This window comes from Gadus macrocephalus, chromosome 18, assembly GCF_031168955.1.
Source record: "Gadus macrocephalus chromosome 18, ASM3116895v1".
Lineage (NCBI taxonomy): Eukaryota > Metazoa > Chordata > Actinopteri > Gadiformes > Gadidae > Gadus > Gadus macrocephalus.
In genome coordinates this window covers 1,393,928-1,410,857 of record NC_082399.1, presented here as the reverse complement: position 1 = coordinate 1,410,857, position 16,930 = coordinate 1,393,928, and the positions used below count along the sequence as shown (strand labels likewise).

The window sequence follows — 16,930 nt, the reverse complement described above, 5'->3', positions numbered from 1 at the left end:
GCCTCTACTGTCGTCTTAAGAGCATTACTTAAGCCAGGTGACAACACTATTTACTAATGAGGAATGTGTCATTAAAGGATTTACTTTGTTATAGATAAGGAGAGCTTGAATTAACCAGTAGCTGGTTAATACCAGTAGTATAATACTGGCTTATTTAGAATCGATTTGATTCCTAATTACTGAAGAGAATTGAAACTTTAAATCGTATTTTTGTTCAAGGCATGGCTCAAGAGATCAAACTGATTTGTACGATCCTAGATTTAAAACACATATCCCATGATCATTTTAAATAGGACCAATCATCTTATATTGGTCAATGGTAATTCAATAATTTAACAGTAGATGCTGTTAATTTGACCACTAGATGGCACTCTGATTACCTGTACCGTACAGGAGACTTTATCCAATAGCACGCATGCCTATAGCCTATAATCTACAGGCCTTAGTTTTTTATTTATAAGTCTGCGCTATGGACTGAACAATATATCATGGATAAAAATCACCATGATCACAGAATAGGCCAGGGTATTGGTCAGTGTAATAAAAGTATTATAATACGTATCTCCACTAAATACATGTAAGGGTTATAATAAATGGTACTCTACTGTTTACCAAATAGTAAACTGTTTTCCAATAGCATTTTACTTACTTTAGGTTATTCAAATATTATTTAAAAACAAGTAACTGACAGTAGGCAATATTTTCATTCTAGACTGTCCAACCTTATATCAGTGATATCAGTTAATGAAATCAGAACTAAATATTTCATATTTCAGTTGAATAAACAATATCCAAGCATGTGAGCAAAGTTTAGTATATTTGCCGTGCATGTTTGTGTATTAAATGATGTTATTGTATATTGAATATTATTATTGCTTAATATGTTATAATGTTATAGCCTTTATTATTCTATTTTTTTTTTTAATAGGGATTATCTTCTTAAATGAATACATTTGAATCTTAATGGACGTAGGATGTGTCGCCAAATCTGCAATATGCAAAATAGCCTAAACTAAAGTAGTGTCCGTTTGCATGTAATAGTCAATTACTAAACAACTCGGAAGCCAACTAACACGAGGGAAGGTAAACGGAGGTCAGCGCACACAGAGAGCGGAATGTGTGTGTGTGTGTGTGTGTGTGTGTGTGTGTGTGTGTGTGTGTGTGTGTGTGTGTGTGTGTGTGTGTGTGTGTGTGTGTGTGTGTGTGTGTGTGTGTGTGTGTGTGTGTGTGTGTGTGTGTGTGTGTGTGTGTGTGTGTGTGTGAGAGAGAGAGAGAGAGAGAGAGAGAGAGAGAGAGAGAGAGAGAGAGAGAGAGAGAGAGAGAGAGCGATAGGGAGGTAGAGGGACAGAGAGAGAGAGAGCCGCCTTCAAACATGGCGTCTCCAGCGGAAAATGACTAAAAATATTAAAACGCGGCCTACAATCTTTCCACCTAGTCGTTGTATGTTTGTAACTCTGCGCTATTCTACACAGATCTGCTACTACTAACAGCCAAACCAAACGCGCAGCAATACTTCTAATGCGACTTCTATACTTGCATACATTAGCCTACTAGCATCTCTGGAGTTTTATTTTGATGCGACGCTACCATCAGCTAGCGTCTGCTAGCCCACAACAACCCGGGGGGCGGGAACGATCTGCGGGCGGAAAAATCACGAATTTGGGCTCTTGCGCTATTAAGTGGAATAGTTACAAATAACCAGGTTAATCGATCCGAATATTTCCGATCGTGGATCCGATCGACGTGGTGAAGAGAGGAGAGGTAGATTGGAGACGAAGACGGAGAAAAGGACGCATTGGATCAAATGTTTCTCAGCCAAATCATCCATCATCTCCATAATGACTGTGTGTGCGTGTGTGTTTTTTCGGATCGAATCCCCCTTTTTTGGCGTAAATGATGGAGGGATAAGCGTAGGAACGGGGAAAAAGGAGTGATATCGGTGGTGTTTTGGAATATAGACCCCTAGACCCCCCTCTCTTTTCTCTCCTCCCTCCATTTCTTCTCTCAAGATGCTGTTTTCCACCCCGGACCTCTGGCTTATCAAACCGGGGAAATAAGCCGAGATCCGAAAGCGGGGAAGATAGGATCTTTCGCCTCATAATCTGATTTCTGATTCCGACTCCCAAGTCGCTTTCGTCCACATTGCACCATCGCATTATATCACACAGATGGATCGGAACTACCCGGGCGCCGGGTTTGGAGACCTGGCTGCAGGGGCAGGATGGAGCTACGAGAGGTCGGCTAAAGCAAGGTACGTTACAGAACAAAGTGTTTATAACCCCCCCCAAACACTGCTACACATGACAGTACACGGATGGGCAAGGTGTAAGTCGTCTTATTATTTACACGGATAGTGCAGTGTGCGTGTCGAGGGGGTGGGCGGGGTGGAGCGAGGGAGGGAGGTAAAAAAAAATATTGATTGATTGATTGTTGATGACATGTTATGGTTTAATAAAGCAGTAAAGAGGATGGTCGCATGGGCCATCTGAGGGAGTTGGTAGTATTATTATTGTGTGACACAGGCCTCAGTGAATAAGAAGGGGATACAGACAACCTCTAGTTCAGACCCTGGGTGCAGGCAGCAACCCATTCCCTAATGCACGATCAGAAAGCACTGACAACCAGGACATTATACTCTATCGATCATGCGGGCATTTTTCTTAAACGTGAAAATATATGTATGGAAGGAATGGAATATGTCGCTCATATTAGCTATCGTTTGCATTTCCCTCGGTTCCGACTTCCATGTTATTTGTGATGATTTATAGATCATTTCCATAATTACATTCCGACATATCCCCCTTAGGGGCTGAAATAAACCTCTACACTACTCCTTATTAGGAATGGGCTGCACCACTCTCCTAAAACACGACCTGATATTCAATAGTAGCAGGAATATGCAAAGTGGCAGATTAATCAGTCTGTTAGCCTAGTTGCCAGCTAGCATTGTGGTACTAGATGGGTCCGTCTGTTGGACTGTTTCCGGGCTAGCATTTTAGAACTAGACGGATCAGTCTGTTGGACTAGCTGCCAGCTAGCATTGTAGTACTAGACAGAGCAGTACTTTAGCCTAGCTCACAGCTAGCATTGTGGTACATGATGGGTCTGTCTGTTAGCCTAGCTAACTCCGATAGCTGCAGGCCCCAGCCGGTAAACAACGCACTTAGCGGGTCATTTACATAGACACATTTTTCTTGAGTTGTCGCTCAGAACAGCGACATAAAGCACCAGGACAATTAAACACATTAAAGGTGATATTGGGTCTGAGGGGAAGGTATTTCGGTATTTTTTTCCACAGAGTATTTTGGTATTTCCTGCAGGGAGCGGTGGGTTTCAGTTATCTTCCCCCTGTTAATACACGTCTAAACACACCGAAAGAGTCAGACATTCCCTCGAAAAAATAACCATAGAAATCGACTAGTTTTTCTCTGTGTTTTGTCATCGATTTGAATTGACTGTGAAGATTAAAATGACCAGTTTTCCACTAAACCTACGGCCTTGGAGCCGCGGCCTAGCGCATGAATTCCCCCCGCTTTGCGTCGCGGCTACTCCGTGCTTCTGGCTGCAGAGCCCCGGTCTCTTCGGTTCTCTCGTCCATCAACTATAATCGGGTCACCAAGCATGTCTACTGCATATCCATCTATAAATTACACTACCTTCTTCTAATCTGTTCATCGTTATCTCTAGACATCCCTAGGTATTTACCAGGTGCACACACCTGTGTTATATACGATGGTTGATAATGACTAATTAATTGCGCATAATTACTGGCCTTGTCGTTACTGACATACATTATTTTGTATCTATTATGTCCCATGAGGAGAGAGCTGTTCTGTCTGATATGTTCTACAATTAAATTGTAATTGTCCCCTTTCTCTCCTAAGATAAAGGGATAGCAGTAACAACAGATAATCAACACATGTATTTTATAAAATTGTTTATTGAGTAAGTAAGGCGTTATAAAGAAAATCTGTGATACTATTGTAGTATATAACCTAAATTAGAATTACATTGATGAACGCCATAATAATGTAGTTACAATTATTTAATTTGCATTTCATTAAAGGTACGCATGATTGAGTCAATGCTCTATGTTGATGACCATTTAGCAATTTAGCAGGTGCTTTTATCCAAAATTACTTGCACTGATTTCAGATACATGTCATTAAGGGTTCTTGGATATAGCAGGCAGACTGGACCTCAGGGATTAAACCCAGATCATTTTGGCTGACAAAGAGTAAAACGTCTATAAAGGCACAGACTTGAAGGAATCCTCTAAAACGTGTGCTTTAAAGGTCAAGGTTAAGAGTTTCTTATTCGTTGTAATTTGATGGTTTGACAGCAGATTCTGCTTAGCAACCCATCTGGATTGGTTCTGTTGTGTATGTGGAAAACAACAAGAATGCCAAATCCTGAACACCACTCCTAAATGTTAAACTACATGTCAGGGTGCCATGTCGTTCCCGGTTCATTACATCAGACTCATCGAGGAGGTTCGCATTCACTTTATTAATGACCCAATATAATGAGGTAGTGACTGCAACTTGCAAGTTAAGCAGATTACGCTCCGATACACAGACGGAGAGTATCATACACGAAGCCCTGGTGTAGAGACGCACAGCATCCCTACGGCGACCGCCATGCTAAACCCGCCCCATCAGCAGAGCGGTGATGTCGGTCTGGTTCAACGGGAAGAACCCGAGTTCACCTCCACCTGTATGTAAACGAGGTGGTCATTAGTTAATTCATTCATTAATTAATCCTCTTCCTGTCTCTCCAGTTTGATGTATGGGAGCTCCCGGTCGTCCCACCCAGACTCTGAGCTCCTCCACCGGCAGGCGTATGCTACGCCCCATCCCCTGCAAGGCTACGCCACCAACCACCACCCAGGAAGCTCTGGCCAGGGCGGGGCTTGGGGGGCTGCCGGGAGGAGTTTGGGTGAGAGAGCTGTCACTCACCTTTCCCGTTGCCAGCGTTACGGTTGCGGTCAGAACAGTTGGATTTGTTGCTAAAATAGGGTTAACATATATCAGAATGTTGTTTGTTTAATGCTTAAAATAATGCCAAATATACTCTCCTGCGTCTGGTCTGTCTCGTTAGCATAACGTCAGCGGGCTACCTGTGACTCCCTTATGTTAGCATAATGTTAGCATGTAACTGGATCTCCGGTGATGATTGATGTATTATTCTATGTTTATTTTCAAAGTAATATTATTTAATTATTCTAATAACTTATTCATATTTTTAATTGTATTTATTTATTATTTATCTTTAACACTGTCCAATCCTTTCTGCTGGAACACTTTCATTTCCCTTATGGGATAAATAAAGAACTTGTCTTCTTATGATTGCATAATATTATCATAATATCAGAATGCTAACTGTCTCCAGGTCAGATGCTAGCATGGTAACGTGCACGCTAGCGTAATAAACGTGGCTCCAGGTCTTTCATAATGTTAGCTTAATGTTAGCACAATGCTACCACGCTAGCTGTCCCCAGGTGTGACATTAGCGTGCTCGCTGTCCCTCCAGGTCTGTCGGGGCTGTTTGACACTGGGCTCCACCACGCCAGCCCGTCCGGGCCCGACGCCTCGGTCATGAACCTGATCTCTGCCCTGGAGTCTCGCGGGCAGCAGCCCCCTCCCGCCGCCTCCTCCCTGCTCTCCCAGTTCCGCGCACCCTCCTGGCAGACAGGTACTCCGCCGGCCGCACGCACCTCCCTCTGTTGACATTTAACTGTGCTAGCTGTGCTAACCCGTGGCGCTCTAGAGCTAGCCATATGAAGCCTACTGAAGCTAACTGTATGCAGTGCAGTCTGGGTCTGACCTCCAATGTCCTCGGTCTTATCTGCAGGCAACCTTGAGCGAGATGTTCGACCCCCAACTGCTCATTAATCTGAAGTGTATCTTTTTTATTAAATAGGATTATTTAGTGTTTCCCTACGTACTCCGTTGTAAATGAATGTCCCCTCTGTGTGTGTGTCCGCAGCCATGCACACCCCCGCCCCGGCAGAGCTCTTCATCTCCGGGGCCCTGCCCGGCTCCGCCTCCTTCCCCTCCTCCTCCGCCCTCTCAGCCTATCAGCATCCGGCCTCCTTCTCCAGCCGCTCCTTCCCCGCCGGCTCCCTGTCCCTTCAGGACACGCCCACCTTCAGCCCCACCTCCAACGGCCTGCTGTCGCCCCACGACCCCCTGCTCCACATCAAGGCCTCGTCCCAGTCGGGCCTGGGCTTCGACCGCCTCCTCTCCTCCCAGAGCGCGTCCTACCGCGGCGGCCAGGACCCCGGCGGCGCGGGCTCCTCCCCGGGAGCCGGCTCCTCCTCCTCCCGGCACCTGCAGTCGCACCAGTTCAACCTGCTGTCGTCCCAGCTGCAGGAGCAGTCCTCCCACCAGCTGTACAACGCCTCCGTCTTCTCCTCCGCCCAGGCCCAGGCGGTGGGCGGGTCCCAGGAGCGCGCCGTGCCCCGCCAGGACAGCGTGATCAAGCACTACCAGCGGCCGGGCGGCGCCCCCCAGCCCCACTCCCTGCAGCACTACCTGAGCTGTGGGGGCGCGGGCTACCAGCACCTCCCCTCCCACCACCGCCACGCCGGCCTCTCGGCCTGCAGCCCCCTGGGCGACCAGAGCCCGTCCGCCGAGCACAAGGCCGGCGCCCGGCCCGACCAGTACCGGCCCATCATCCAGCCCCCCTACTCCGCCCCCTCCTCCGCCCCCTCCTCCGCCGCCGCGGGCAAAGGAGCCAAGGGCAGCTCCAGCAGCGGGTACTCCTCGGCCAGCTCGGCCTCCTCCTCCAGGACTCCTCACACCCCCCCCTCGGCCTCCTCCACCTCCTCTTCGTCCTCCTCTTCCTCAGCTCCCTCAGGGCCCCACCCCTCCGGCTCCAGCTCTAGCTCCGCCCCCTCCCGCCAGCAGCCCCCGCCTCAGCCGGCTCCTCCCCCCCCCGCGCCCCCCCAGCCCCCCGCTACCTCCAGCTCCTCCGTCCCGCAGACCCTCCCCAAGGCCTGCCTCTCGGGCTACGGCTCCCCCGCGCCCCCCGTCAAGACCCCCAGCGCGTCCCTCGCCGGGCAGACCCCCCCCCAGCAGCAGCTCCAGTCCTACTCCCCCAACCAGCCCCCGTCCTCCCACCTCTCCCAGTCCTACTCGCCCAGCCAGGCCCCGCCCGCGGCCCACCTGCCCCAGGCCTACGGGGGCTTCAGCTCCCCTCAGGCCCAGGACCTGAGCTCCGCGGCGGGGGGGGGGAAGGGGTACGGGGGCCTGGGGGGGCGGAGCCAGGCGTACTCCGCCGACGTCTACGCCGCCGACTCCGCCTACGGGTCCCTCCCGTCCTCCCTGGGCGGGGCCGGAAGCCCGTCGCTAGGATACGGAGCCCCAGGCCACTCCCCCGCCCTTTTAAGGTCAGGGGGCTCATCAGGAAGCGCAGCGTCCGGCTCCGGAGGCGGGGCCGGGGGTAATCTGACCAATGAGAGGGCGGGGAGCGGCGGAGGGTCCTATCACATCCAGGACTCGAGCCCGTCCCCGTCCGGCAACTCGGCCATCATCCGGCCCGGGCTGCACTCCCCCAACCAGTCCCCGGGGGGCGCCGGCTCCAACAAGTACCTGTCCTCCGTCCTCTCCCCGGGCTTCCTGTCCTCCCCCCAGGGGGGGTACCCCGACTCCCGGGGCGTCCCCTCCTCCCAGACCTACCACCCCTCCTCCTCCTCCAAACCCAAGGCCGACTCCTCCTCCTCCCTGCTCGCCCAGCGCTCCCAGGAGGAAGTGGACGACGAGGACTTCCTGATCGAGCACCTGCTGCAGGCCCAGGCCAGCCCCGCCCCCCAGAACTCCCAGAGCGGGACGCCGGGCGGCGGCGGCGGCGGCGACGGGGGCAAAGGCCTCTCCTACGACCTGGCCAAGTCCTCGGAGGAGCGCTACCACCTGCAGAGCGTGATCAGGACCCACACCGCCACCTCCAGCGGGGGCGGGGCCGGCGCGGGCAGCGCCATCTCCGGGCTGGACACGCAGCTGGAGATGTCCCTGAAGAAACAGCAGCAGCAGCAACAACAACAACAACAACAACAACAACAACAGCAGCAGCAGCAGCAGCAACAACAACAACAACAGCAAAGTCAACAGCTGAGGAGCGAGCGCCCGGGTAACAACAGAGGAAGTGGTGGTGGGGGGGGCGGCGGCGGGGGCAGGGGGAACCAGGGCGACCCAACGCACCCCACGCACCTCCATCACCATGACAACCTGGGCTCGGTGGTCCACTATGGGCGGGGGGACCCGTACTCCCAGCACTCCCTGGGCTCCCACGCGGGGCTGCAGAGCCACGCTCAGATGGAGCTGCAGAAGAAGAGCCAGCAGCAGCAGCAGCAGGAGCAGTCGGACATCCCCCCCTACCCCCGGAAGAGCAGCGAGGGCGGGGTCTCCCTGATGGACTCCCCCACGGACCGCCAGCCGCCGCACCTGCTGCAGTCGGTGCTGGCCCACACGGCGGCACGCAGCAAGATGGACCAACCCCACCACCCGCAGCACCACAAGATGGAGGCTCACCGCCAGCACCCGCAGCACCAGGCCCACCACAAGATGGACCCCCTCTCCCAGCACTCCCTCGGACAGCAGCAGCAGCAGCAGCAGCAGCAGGGCTCCGGGAAGCACCCGCCGCAGCCGCAGGGCAGCCAGCTGCAGATCCAACTCCAGTCCCAGGCTCTGGAGGCCGCCGCCGCCGCCGCCCACTACGGCCAGCAGGAGCAGAGCCAGGCCAAGCACCAGGGGGGGGTCTCCTCCCTGGACATGCTGGAGCGATCCCTGGCCCGGACCGGCGAGGTGGAGGAGGAGCGGCGAGGGGGCGGGGCTAGAGGAGGAGGGAGAGGCGGAGCGGTAGGAGGTGGCGGGGGAGGGGGTGGAGAGTGCCACCAGCAGGAGCAGCAGCAGAGGTCCCACCCCTCGCACCACCACTCCCAGCACCCCTCCAACTCGGACCTCCACCCCTTCCTGTCGGAGGCCGACCTGGGCCTGGCCTCCTCCCACATGCACCACCCCCACCACCCGCAGCACGGCCAGCAGCAGCACCCCCACCACCTGCCCCCGCCCCCGCTCTCCGGCCACCAGCAGTCCCAGCGCGAGGCCCAGCAGCAGAGCCTGCCCCAGTCCCAGGCCGGCCAGGAGCAGCACCAGTTCGACCAGGTCAGCCCGGTGGACAAGGGCGCGCAGAACCAGCAGAGCAACCGCTTCGTCCCGCTCACCTCCATCTGCTTCCCCGACTCCCTGCTCCAGGACGAGGACCGCTCCTTCTTCCCCGGCATGGAGGACATGTTCTGCCCCGACGAGTACAAGCCCAGCTGCGGAGGCGGCGGGGGGGGGGGGCGGCCCCGGGGGCCAGGAGATGAACAGTGGCCAGCCGGGCCAGGAGGGCATGGACTCCCTGAAGGGAGGGCCGGGAGGGGGCGGCGCCGGGTCCGGAGGAGGGGGAGGGGGCTACGACATGATGGGCCACCACAGGGCGGAGCAGGGCTACGGCCAGTACTGCCACGGGCTGGAGGACTCCGGCCCGGGGGGCATGAACCTGGACCTGGACCCCCTGAAGGGCCACGAGCTGCCCTCCACCGTCAACACGGAGCAGCTGGGCCTGATCCAGTCCCAGGGGCCCCCCATGGGGCTGGGGCCCAACTGCTCCGGACCCAACAACAACAACAACAACGGCGCCGGCGGGGGGAAGCACCCGCCGGGACACGGCGGCGTCGGCGGGGGCTCGGTGGGGCTCCAGTCCCCGATCTTCTGCTCCTCGCGGCCCAAGAAGCTCCTCAAGTCGAGCTCCTTCCACCTCCTGAAGGAGCGCAGGGACCCCAGCTCCCTGCCCAAGAAGAGCTACGCCCAGGAGTACGAGTTCGAGGACGACGAGGACAAGGCGGACCAGCCCGCCGACATCCGGCTCAACAGCCGGCGCCGCACGGACCTCCTGCCCGACCTGGTGTCCAGCTGCCGCAAGGGAGGGGCGGCGGGAGGGGGAGGAGGGGGAGGAGGGGGAGGGGGAGGAGGAGGAGGGGGCGCCGGCTCCCTCAGCCCCATGATGGGTGACCTCGACTTCTACCACTCCCTGATGCCCCAGGAGGGCCCCAAGAAGAGGGGCCGCAAGCCCACCAAGCCCAAGAGAGAGGGGCCCCCCAGACCCCGGGGCCGCCCCCGCATCCGACCCCTTCCGGAGCCCTACACGCCCCGCGGCATGATGGGGGAGCTGGGCCCCGTGGCGCCGGGCGCCGGGTACAGCGTGGAGGGCGGGCGTGGCCGCGGCCGGGGCCGGGGCGGGCGGGGCCGCGGGGCCAAGAGGGAGGACATGATGATGGAGATGAAGGAGCAGGACCCCAGCCTCCTCCCCCACCAGCAGATCCACCACGAGCCCATCCCCCCGCTGAAGGTCAGTGCCCTCGAGGAGGGCTATAGGACAGGGGAGGGGCTATCGGACAGAGGGGAGGGGCTATAGGACAGGAGGGGCTATAGGACAGGGGAGGGGCTATCGGACAGAGGGGAGGGGCTATAGGACAGAGGGGAGGGGCTATAGGACAGAGGGGAGGGGCTATAGGACAGGGGAGGGGCTATAGGACAGAGGGGAGGGGCTATAGGACAGGGGAGGGGCTATAGGACAGGGGAGGGGCTATAGGACAGGGGAGGGGCTATAGGACAGAGGGGAGGGGCTATAGGACAGAGGGGAGGGGCTATAGGACAGGGGAGGGGCTATAGGACAGGGGAGGGGCTATAGGACAGAGGGGAGGGGCTATAGGACAGAGGGGAGGGGCTATAGGACAGAGGGGAGGGGCTATAGGACAGGGGAGGGGCTATAGGACAGGGGAGGGGCTATAGGACAGAGGAGGGGCTATAGGACAGAGGGGAGGGGCTATAGGACAGAGGAGGGGCTATAGGGGCTATAATGAATGTCGTGATATTTTGTTCCTCGGATCAGGCCTGTAATGTCTGATACTGTATATTGATCATGTATAGCGATACTGAGCGTGGTGATGATGCGTCCCTCAGATCAAGCTGCCCATCGGCACCATGGCGTCGGCCGACTCCCTGCTGAGGACGGACTCTCTGTCCGGGACGGACCCGGCACTGTCGGACGGCTCGGTGGGCTCGGCCCCCTCCCTGGGGCTCAGCCCCGGGGCCCCCTGCAGCGCCGACAGCTCCAGGAGCCAGGACAAGAGGGGCAGGGGCCCGCTGGGGGCCGACGGGGGCGACGACGGCGGGATGGACGACAGGGTGAGGACTCCCCCTCTGTGGTGGAGCGCTCGTCGAGAGATACCGGATTCACTTTGTGACTGGCTGGTTTTAATTGGTTCTCCTCCTCCCCTCCCCTCCTCTTCCTCCCCTCCCCTCCTCTCCTCTCCCACGTCTCCTCATCCTCCTCCCCCTGCTCCTCCCCTCCCCTCCTCTCCTCCTCCTCTCCTCCTTTCTCCTCCTCCTCCTCTTCCTCCTCCTCTCTCCTCCCCTCTCCTCCTCTCCCTCTCTCCTCCTCTCTCCTCTTCCTCCTCCCCTCCCCTCCCCTCCTCTCCTCTCCCACATCTCCTCCTCCTCTCCTCCCCTCCCCTCCTCCTCCTCCTCCTCCTCTCCCTCTCTCCTCCTCTCTCCTCCCCTCCTCCCCCTGCTCCTTCCCTCCTCTCCTCCTTTCTCCTCCTCCTCCTCCTCCTCTCTCCTCCCCTCCCCTCCTCTCCCTCTCTCCTCCTCTCTCCTCCCCTCTCCTCCTCTCCCTCTCTCCTCCTCTCTCCTCTTCCTCCTCCCCTCCCCTCCTCTCCTCCTTTCTCCTCCTCCTCTCCTCCTCCTCCTCTCTCCTCCCCTCCTCTCCTCTCTCCTCCCCTCTCCTCCTCTCCCTCTCTCCTCTTCCTCCTCCCCTCCCCTCCTCTCCTCTCCCACGTCTCCTCCTCCTCCCCTCCCCTCCTCCTCCTCTCTCCTCCCCTCTCCTCCTCTCCCTCTCTCCTCCTCCTCCTCTCTCCTCCCCTCCTCCCCCTGCTCCTTCCCTCCTCTCCTCCTTTCTCCTCCTCCTCTCCTCCTCCTCCCCTCCTCTCCTCCTCCTCCTCCTCTCTCCTCCCCTCTCCTCCTCTCCCTCTCTCCTCCTCTCTCCTCTTCCTCCTCCCCTCCCCTCCTCTCCTCTCCCACGTCTCCTCCTCCTCCTCCTCGCTCCAGGACCAGGAGAAGGAGGAGTCCAAGGCCGGCTTCATGGCCTCCTTCCTGGACTTCCTGAAGACGGGGAAGCGTCCCGTCGGCATGGAGATGGACCCAGTCACCTGTGACTCCTCCCCCTCCCCCTGCAAACTCCGCCCCTTATCGCCCGCGGCCCCGACCCCGTCGTTCGGCGAGGGCTCGGAGGGGGCCGGCGGGGGCCTGTCCCTGGGGGGCTGCTCCTCCCCCAAGCGGCTGGAGGACGAGCTGAAGAGGAACCTGGAGACGCTGCCCTCCTTCTCCTCCGACGAAGAGGAGGAGGACTCGGTGGGGAGGAACCAGGACCTCCAGAAGAGCATCTCCTCGGCCATCTCCGCCCTCTACGACACGCCCCAGCTCCAGGCTCCGCCCCTGCCGCCGCCGGCCACGCCCACGCCCCCGCCGCCGCCGCTCACCCCCACCCTGCAGCCGCCCATCCTCTCCCCCCAGCGGCCCCACCCCTCCCCCCCCCACCCCTCCTCCTCGCCCAACGACGAGCAGCCGGCCCTTCTGGAGAGGCAGGAGGAGCGGGAGGAGCCGGAGGAGGAGGAGGAGGAGCAGCGGGAGGAGGAGGAGGACGAAGAGGAGGAGATGGAGGACGGGAAGATGGCGGCCATCGACACCCACCAGCACGAGCAGGAGAAGGGAAGGGACAGCGATGAGGAAGAGGAGGAGGAAGAGGAGGAGAGTCTGGAGGAGCTGCAGGCTGAAGGTAAGGAGGAAGGCATCGGGCCGACGACGCCATTGGTCCGTTTTTACCGGATGTGTTCTGTTGACGCGTTGCTGACCGTGTGTTTCCCCGTCAATGTCCTGACCTCCATCTTTATTCCAGCACCGGCTCTGGAAGATGCTGTTGCCGCGGCGACGTCCCAGGCTCCCCCGGACCCCCCCTCCCCGGCCTCCTCCTCCTCCCCCTGCCACTCCCCCCTCCCGCCCCTCTCCCTACCCTCCCCCGCTCCCCCCCAGCCAGAGGAGGAGAACGTCAGCCCCTCCCCCGCCGCCTCCGTGCCCCCCTCCTCCCCCGCCCCCCCGCCCGCCCTCTCCTCCAGCCCCGCCCCTCCCCCCTCCTCCTCCTCCCCGCCTCCTCCCGGCCTGGACCAGAAGGAGTCCCCCCCCAGCTCCCCCGCCCCCTCCTCTCCGGAGGAGGAGGAGGAGGAGGCCCCGCCCCCTAAGACCTCCTCGCTGCACCTGGCCCAGAAGCAGGGGGGCGCGGCCATCGCCGGGGAGAGCGAGGGGGACGAGAGCGAGAGCGGGGCCGAGGGGATCTTCAGGGAGAGGGACGAGTTCGTGGTGCGCGTCGAAGACATCCAATCCCTCAAGGTTAGTGTGTGTGTGTGTGTGTATTTGTATATAAACGTATACAATTGATACACATAATGTGTGTGTGTGTATATAACTATGTGTGTGTGTCCAGCTGGCGTTACAGACGGGTCGTGAACCCCCCCCCATCTGGCGCGTCCAGAAGGCTCTGCTGCAGAAGTTCAGTCCAGAGATCAAAGACGGCCAGAGACAGTTCTGTGCCACCAGCAACGTGAGCTCACGTCCTGTTTACACCTCACTTCCTGTTTCCTCTTCCTGTTACCATGGTTGTCATGGTTGTCATGGATGATGATGATGGTGATGATGATGATGATGTGAGTGTCAGTGTCGTGGCCGAGCGTTTTGATAAAGTTTCTCCTGGTTCTCCTCAGTACCTGGGGTACTTTGGCGACGCCAAGCGGCGGTACCAGCGTCTCTACGTCAAGTTCCTGGAGAACGTCAGCAAGAAGGACTACGTCCGCGTGTGCTCCCGGAGACCCTTGCGCCGCAACGCCCCCGGGCTCAGGTCAGACCCCCTCAAACGCCACTCAAACCGGCCTTAACCCATCTCAAACTCACCTGACCTCACCCAGACCTACCCTTCACTCACCTCAAACTCACCTGAGCTCATCTGGACCTACCCTTCACTCACCTCAAACTAACCTGAGCTCATCTGGACCTACCCTTCACTCACCTCAAACTAACCTGAGCTCATCTGGACCTACCCTTCACTCACCTCAAACTAACCTGAGCTCATCTGGACCTACCCTTCACTCACCTCAAACTAACCTGACCTCACCCAGACCTACCCTTCACTCACCTCAAACTAACCTGAGCTCATCTGGACCTACCCTTCACTCACCTCAAACTCACCTGACCTCACCCAGACCTACCCTTCACTCACCTCAAACTAACCTGAGCTCATCTGGACCTACCCTTCACTCACCTCAAACTAACCTGAGCTCATCTGGACCTACCCTTCACTCACCTCAAACTAACCTGAGCTCATCTGGACCTACCCTTCACTCACATCAAACTAACCTGAGCTCATCTGGACCTACCCTTCACTCACCTCAAACTAACCTGAGCTCATCTGGACCTACCCTTCACTCACCTCAAACTAACCTGAGCTCATCTGAAACTAACCTGAACTGACCTCAAACCAACCGGACTTCACCTCAAACTAACCCAAACTAACCCAAACTCACCTCAGACTAACCTCAACAAACGCCTCTCACTCAAATGATTAAAACCGACCTTAAACTAACCTGAACTCGCATCAAACTAACTCAAACTGACCTTAAACTACCCTCACCTCACCTCACCTCAAACTACCCTCCACGCACCTCAAATTATCCTTAACTCGCCTCAAACTACGATTAACTTGCCTCCAATTACCATCAACTCACCACTAACGACCCTCACCTCAAACTAACCTCAACTCACCTCAAACTGCCCTCAACTCACCACCAACTACCCTCACCTCAAACGTACCCAAACTCCCCTCGACCAACCTCAACATCCCAACATTCAAACTCTGTTAGTTCCGTCTAACTAATAGAAACTGAATCTGTTCAGTCACTTATGCCGCGTTTCCACCGCCGACAGTACCCTTTATGGTAGGCCGGATGTCGCAGAGGCCGCAGAGGAACGTCTCCACCTCCTCGTTCGCCCAAGCAAGCGTTTTACGCGACATGTTCATTGTAAAGAATGATGCCTCGAGGCTGCTGTTAGTTTGTTTTTATCCCCACGTCGCCCGGAATTTAGTAGCTCGAATTTTCCGGCACCCTTTCAGGCGTCTCAGTACCCCAACGGAGGAGTACTGAAGACGAGGGCAAAACAAGTACAGCTCAGTCCGGGTCACGCCCACTTTTGGCGGTGGAAACGCAATCCGTACCGCAGCTTTGCGAACCGAACCGCACCCTGCAGTGGAAACGCGGCATTAGGCTGGACATAGGCCTCTTCATCACCAGCAGGAGCTCCTGGTGACGGTGTTGGTCGCCCTCCTCCACTAACGAGCTCCTGGTGACGGTGTTGGTCGCCCTCCTCCACTAACGAGCTCCTGGTGACGGTGTTGGTCGCCCTCCTCCACTAACGAGCTCCTGGTGACGGTGTTGGTCGCCCTCCTCCACTAACGAGCTCCTCCTTGTTGCTCCTTCCAGGCGGCAGCTCCCCCTCAGGGTGGCGTCCCAGCCTCCCTCCCTAACGCCCGCAGAAAAGGAGGAGAAGGCCGCTCCTCCCTCCCAGAGGGAGAAGACCAGGAGCCGAGAGAAGAGGGAGGCGGTGGCGAAGGAGGAGAAGGAGGAGAAGGAGAAGGGAGCGAGGGAACGGGTGGAGAAGGAGAGGAGAGTCCAGCCCCAGCAGCGGAAGGCGGAGAAGCGAGGAGCCGACAGGGGGAAGGAGAGAGCAGCGGAGCGACCCGTCCGATCCAAACAGACCAGGAGCAAGACGGAGGTGGAGCCTCCTCCCAAGAAGAGGAAGGAGTGGCAGAAGGAGGCGCCCTCCTCTTCAGACTCCTCCTCCGAGGGCAGCGAAGACGAACGTAAGACACCTCCTTATTTACACCACACTACGACACATCCTCCTCTCGGGACAGTAGACGTCTCCATCACACCTCCTTTAGGGAGCAGTAACCACCTCCATCACACCTCCTTTAGGGAGCAGTAACCACCTCCATCGCACCTCCTCTAGGGAGCAGTAACCACCTCCATCACACCTCCTCTAGGGAGCAGTAACCACCTCCATCACACCTCCTCTAGGGAGCAGTAACCACCTCCATCACACCTCCTCTAGGGAGCAGTAACCACCTCCATCACACCTCCTCTAGGGAGCAGTAACCACCTCCATCACACCTCCTTTAGGGAGCAGTAACCACCTCCATCACACCTCCTCTAGGGAGCAGTAACCACCTCCATCACACCTCCTCTAGGGAGCAGTAACCACCTCCATCACACCTCCTTTAGGGAGCAGTAACCACCTCCATCACACCTCCTCTAGGGAGCAGTAACCACCTCCATCACACCTCCTCTAGGGAGCAGTACCCACCTCCATCACACCTCCTCTAGGGAGCAGTAACCACCTCCATCACACCTCCTCTAGGGAGCAGTACCCACCTCCATCACACCTCCTTTAGGGAGCAGTACCCACCTCCATCACACCTCCTCTAGGGAGCAGTACCCACCTCCATCACACCTCCTCTAGGGAGCAGTAACCACCTCCATCACACCTCCTTTAGGGAGCAGTAACCCACCTCCATCACACCTCCTCTAGGGAGCAGTACCCACCTCCATCACACCTCCTCTAGGGAGCAGTACCCACCTCCATCACACCTCCTCTAGGGAGCAGTACCCACCTCCATCACACCTCCTCTAGGGAGCAGTACCCACCTCCATCACACCTCCTTTAGGGAGCAGTAACCACCTCCATCACACCTCCTCTAGGGAGCAGTACCCACCTCCATCACA

The 16,930-nt window shown here is 57.1% G+C and overlaps 1 protein-coding gene across 1 annotated transcript in view; it reads left to right on the top strand.

Annotated features, from left to right (window-relative positions):
* The first annotated feature begins 1,108 nt into the window (after positions 1-1,108).
* prr12a (proline rich 12a) overlaps positions 1,109-16,930 on the top strand; it is a 16,549-nt gene continuing 727 nt past the window's right edge. Inside the window, 11 exon segments of the mRNA XM_060037206.1 lie at positions 1,109-2,251; positions 4,781-4,938; positions 5,533-5,694; positions 5,989-9,332; positions 9,334-10,392; positions 11,007-11,231; positions 12,153-12,879; positions 13,000-13,487; positions 13,582-13,698; positions 13,859-13,992; positions 15,629-16,061. Of these exon segments, the coding sequence (XP_059893189.1) occupies positions 2,169-2,251; positions 4,781-4,938; positions 5,533-5,694; positions 5,989-9,332; positions 9,334-10,392; positions 11,007-11,231; positions 12,153-12,879; positions 13,000-13,487; positions 13,582-13,698; positions 13,859-13,992; positions 15,629-16,061 (6,930 nt within the window). The 5' untranslated portion in view covers positions 1,109-2,168.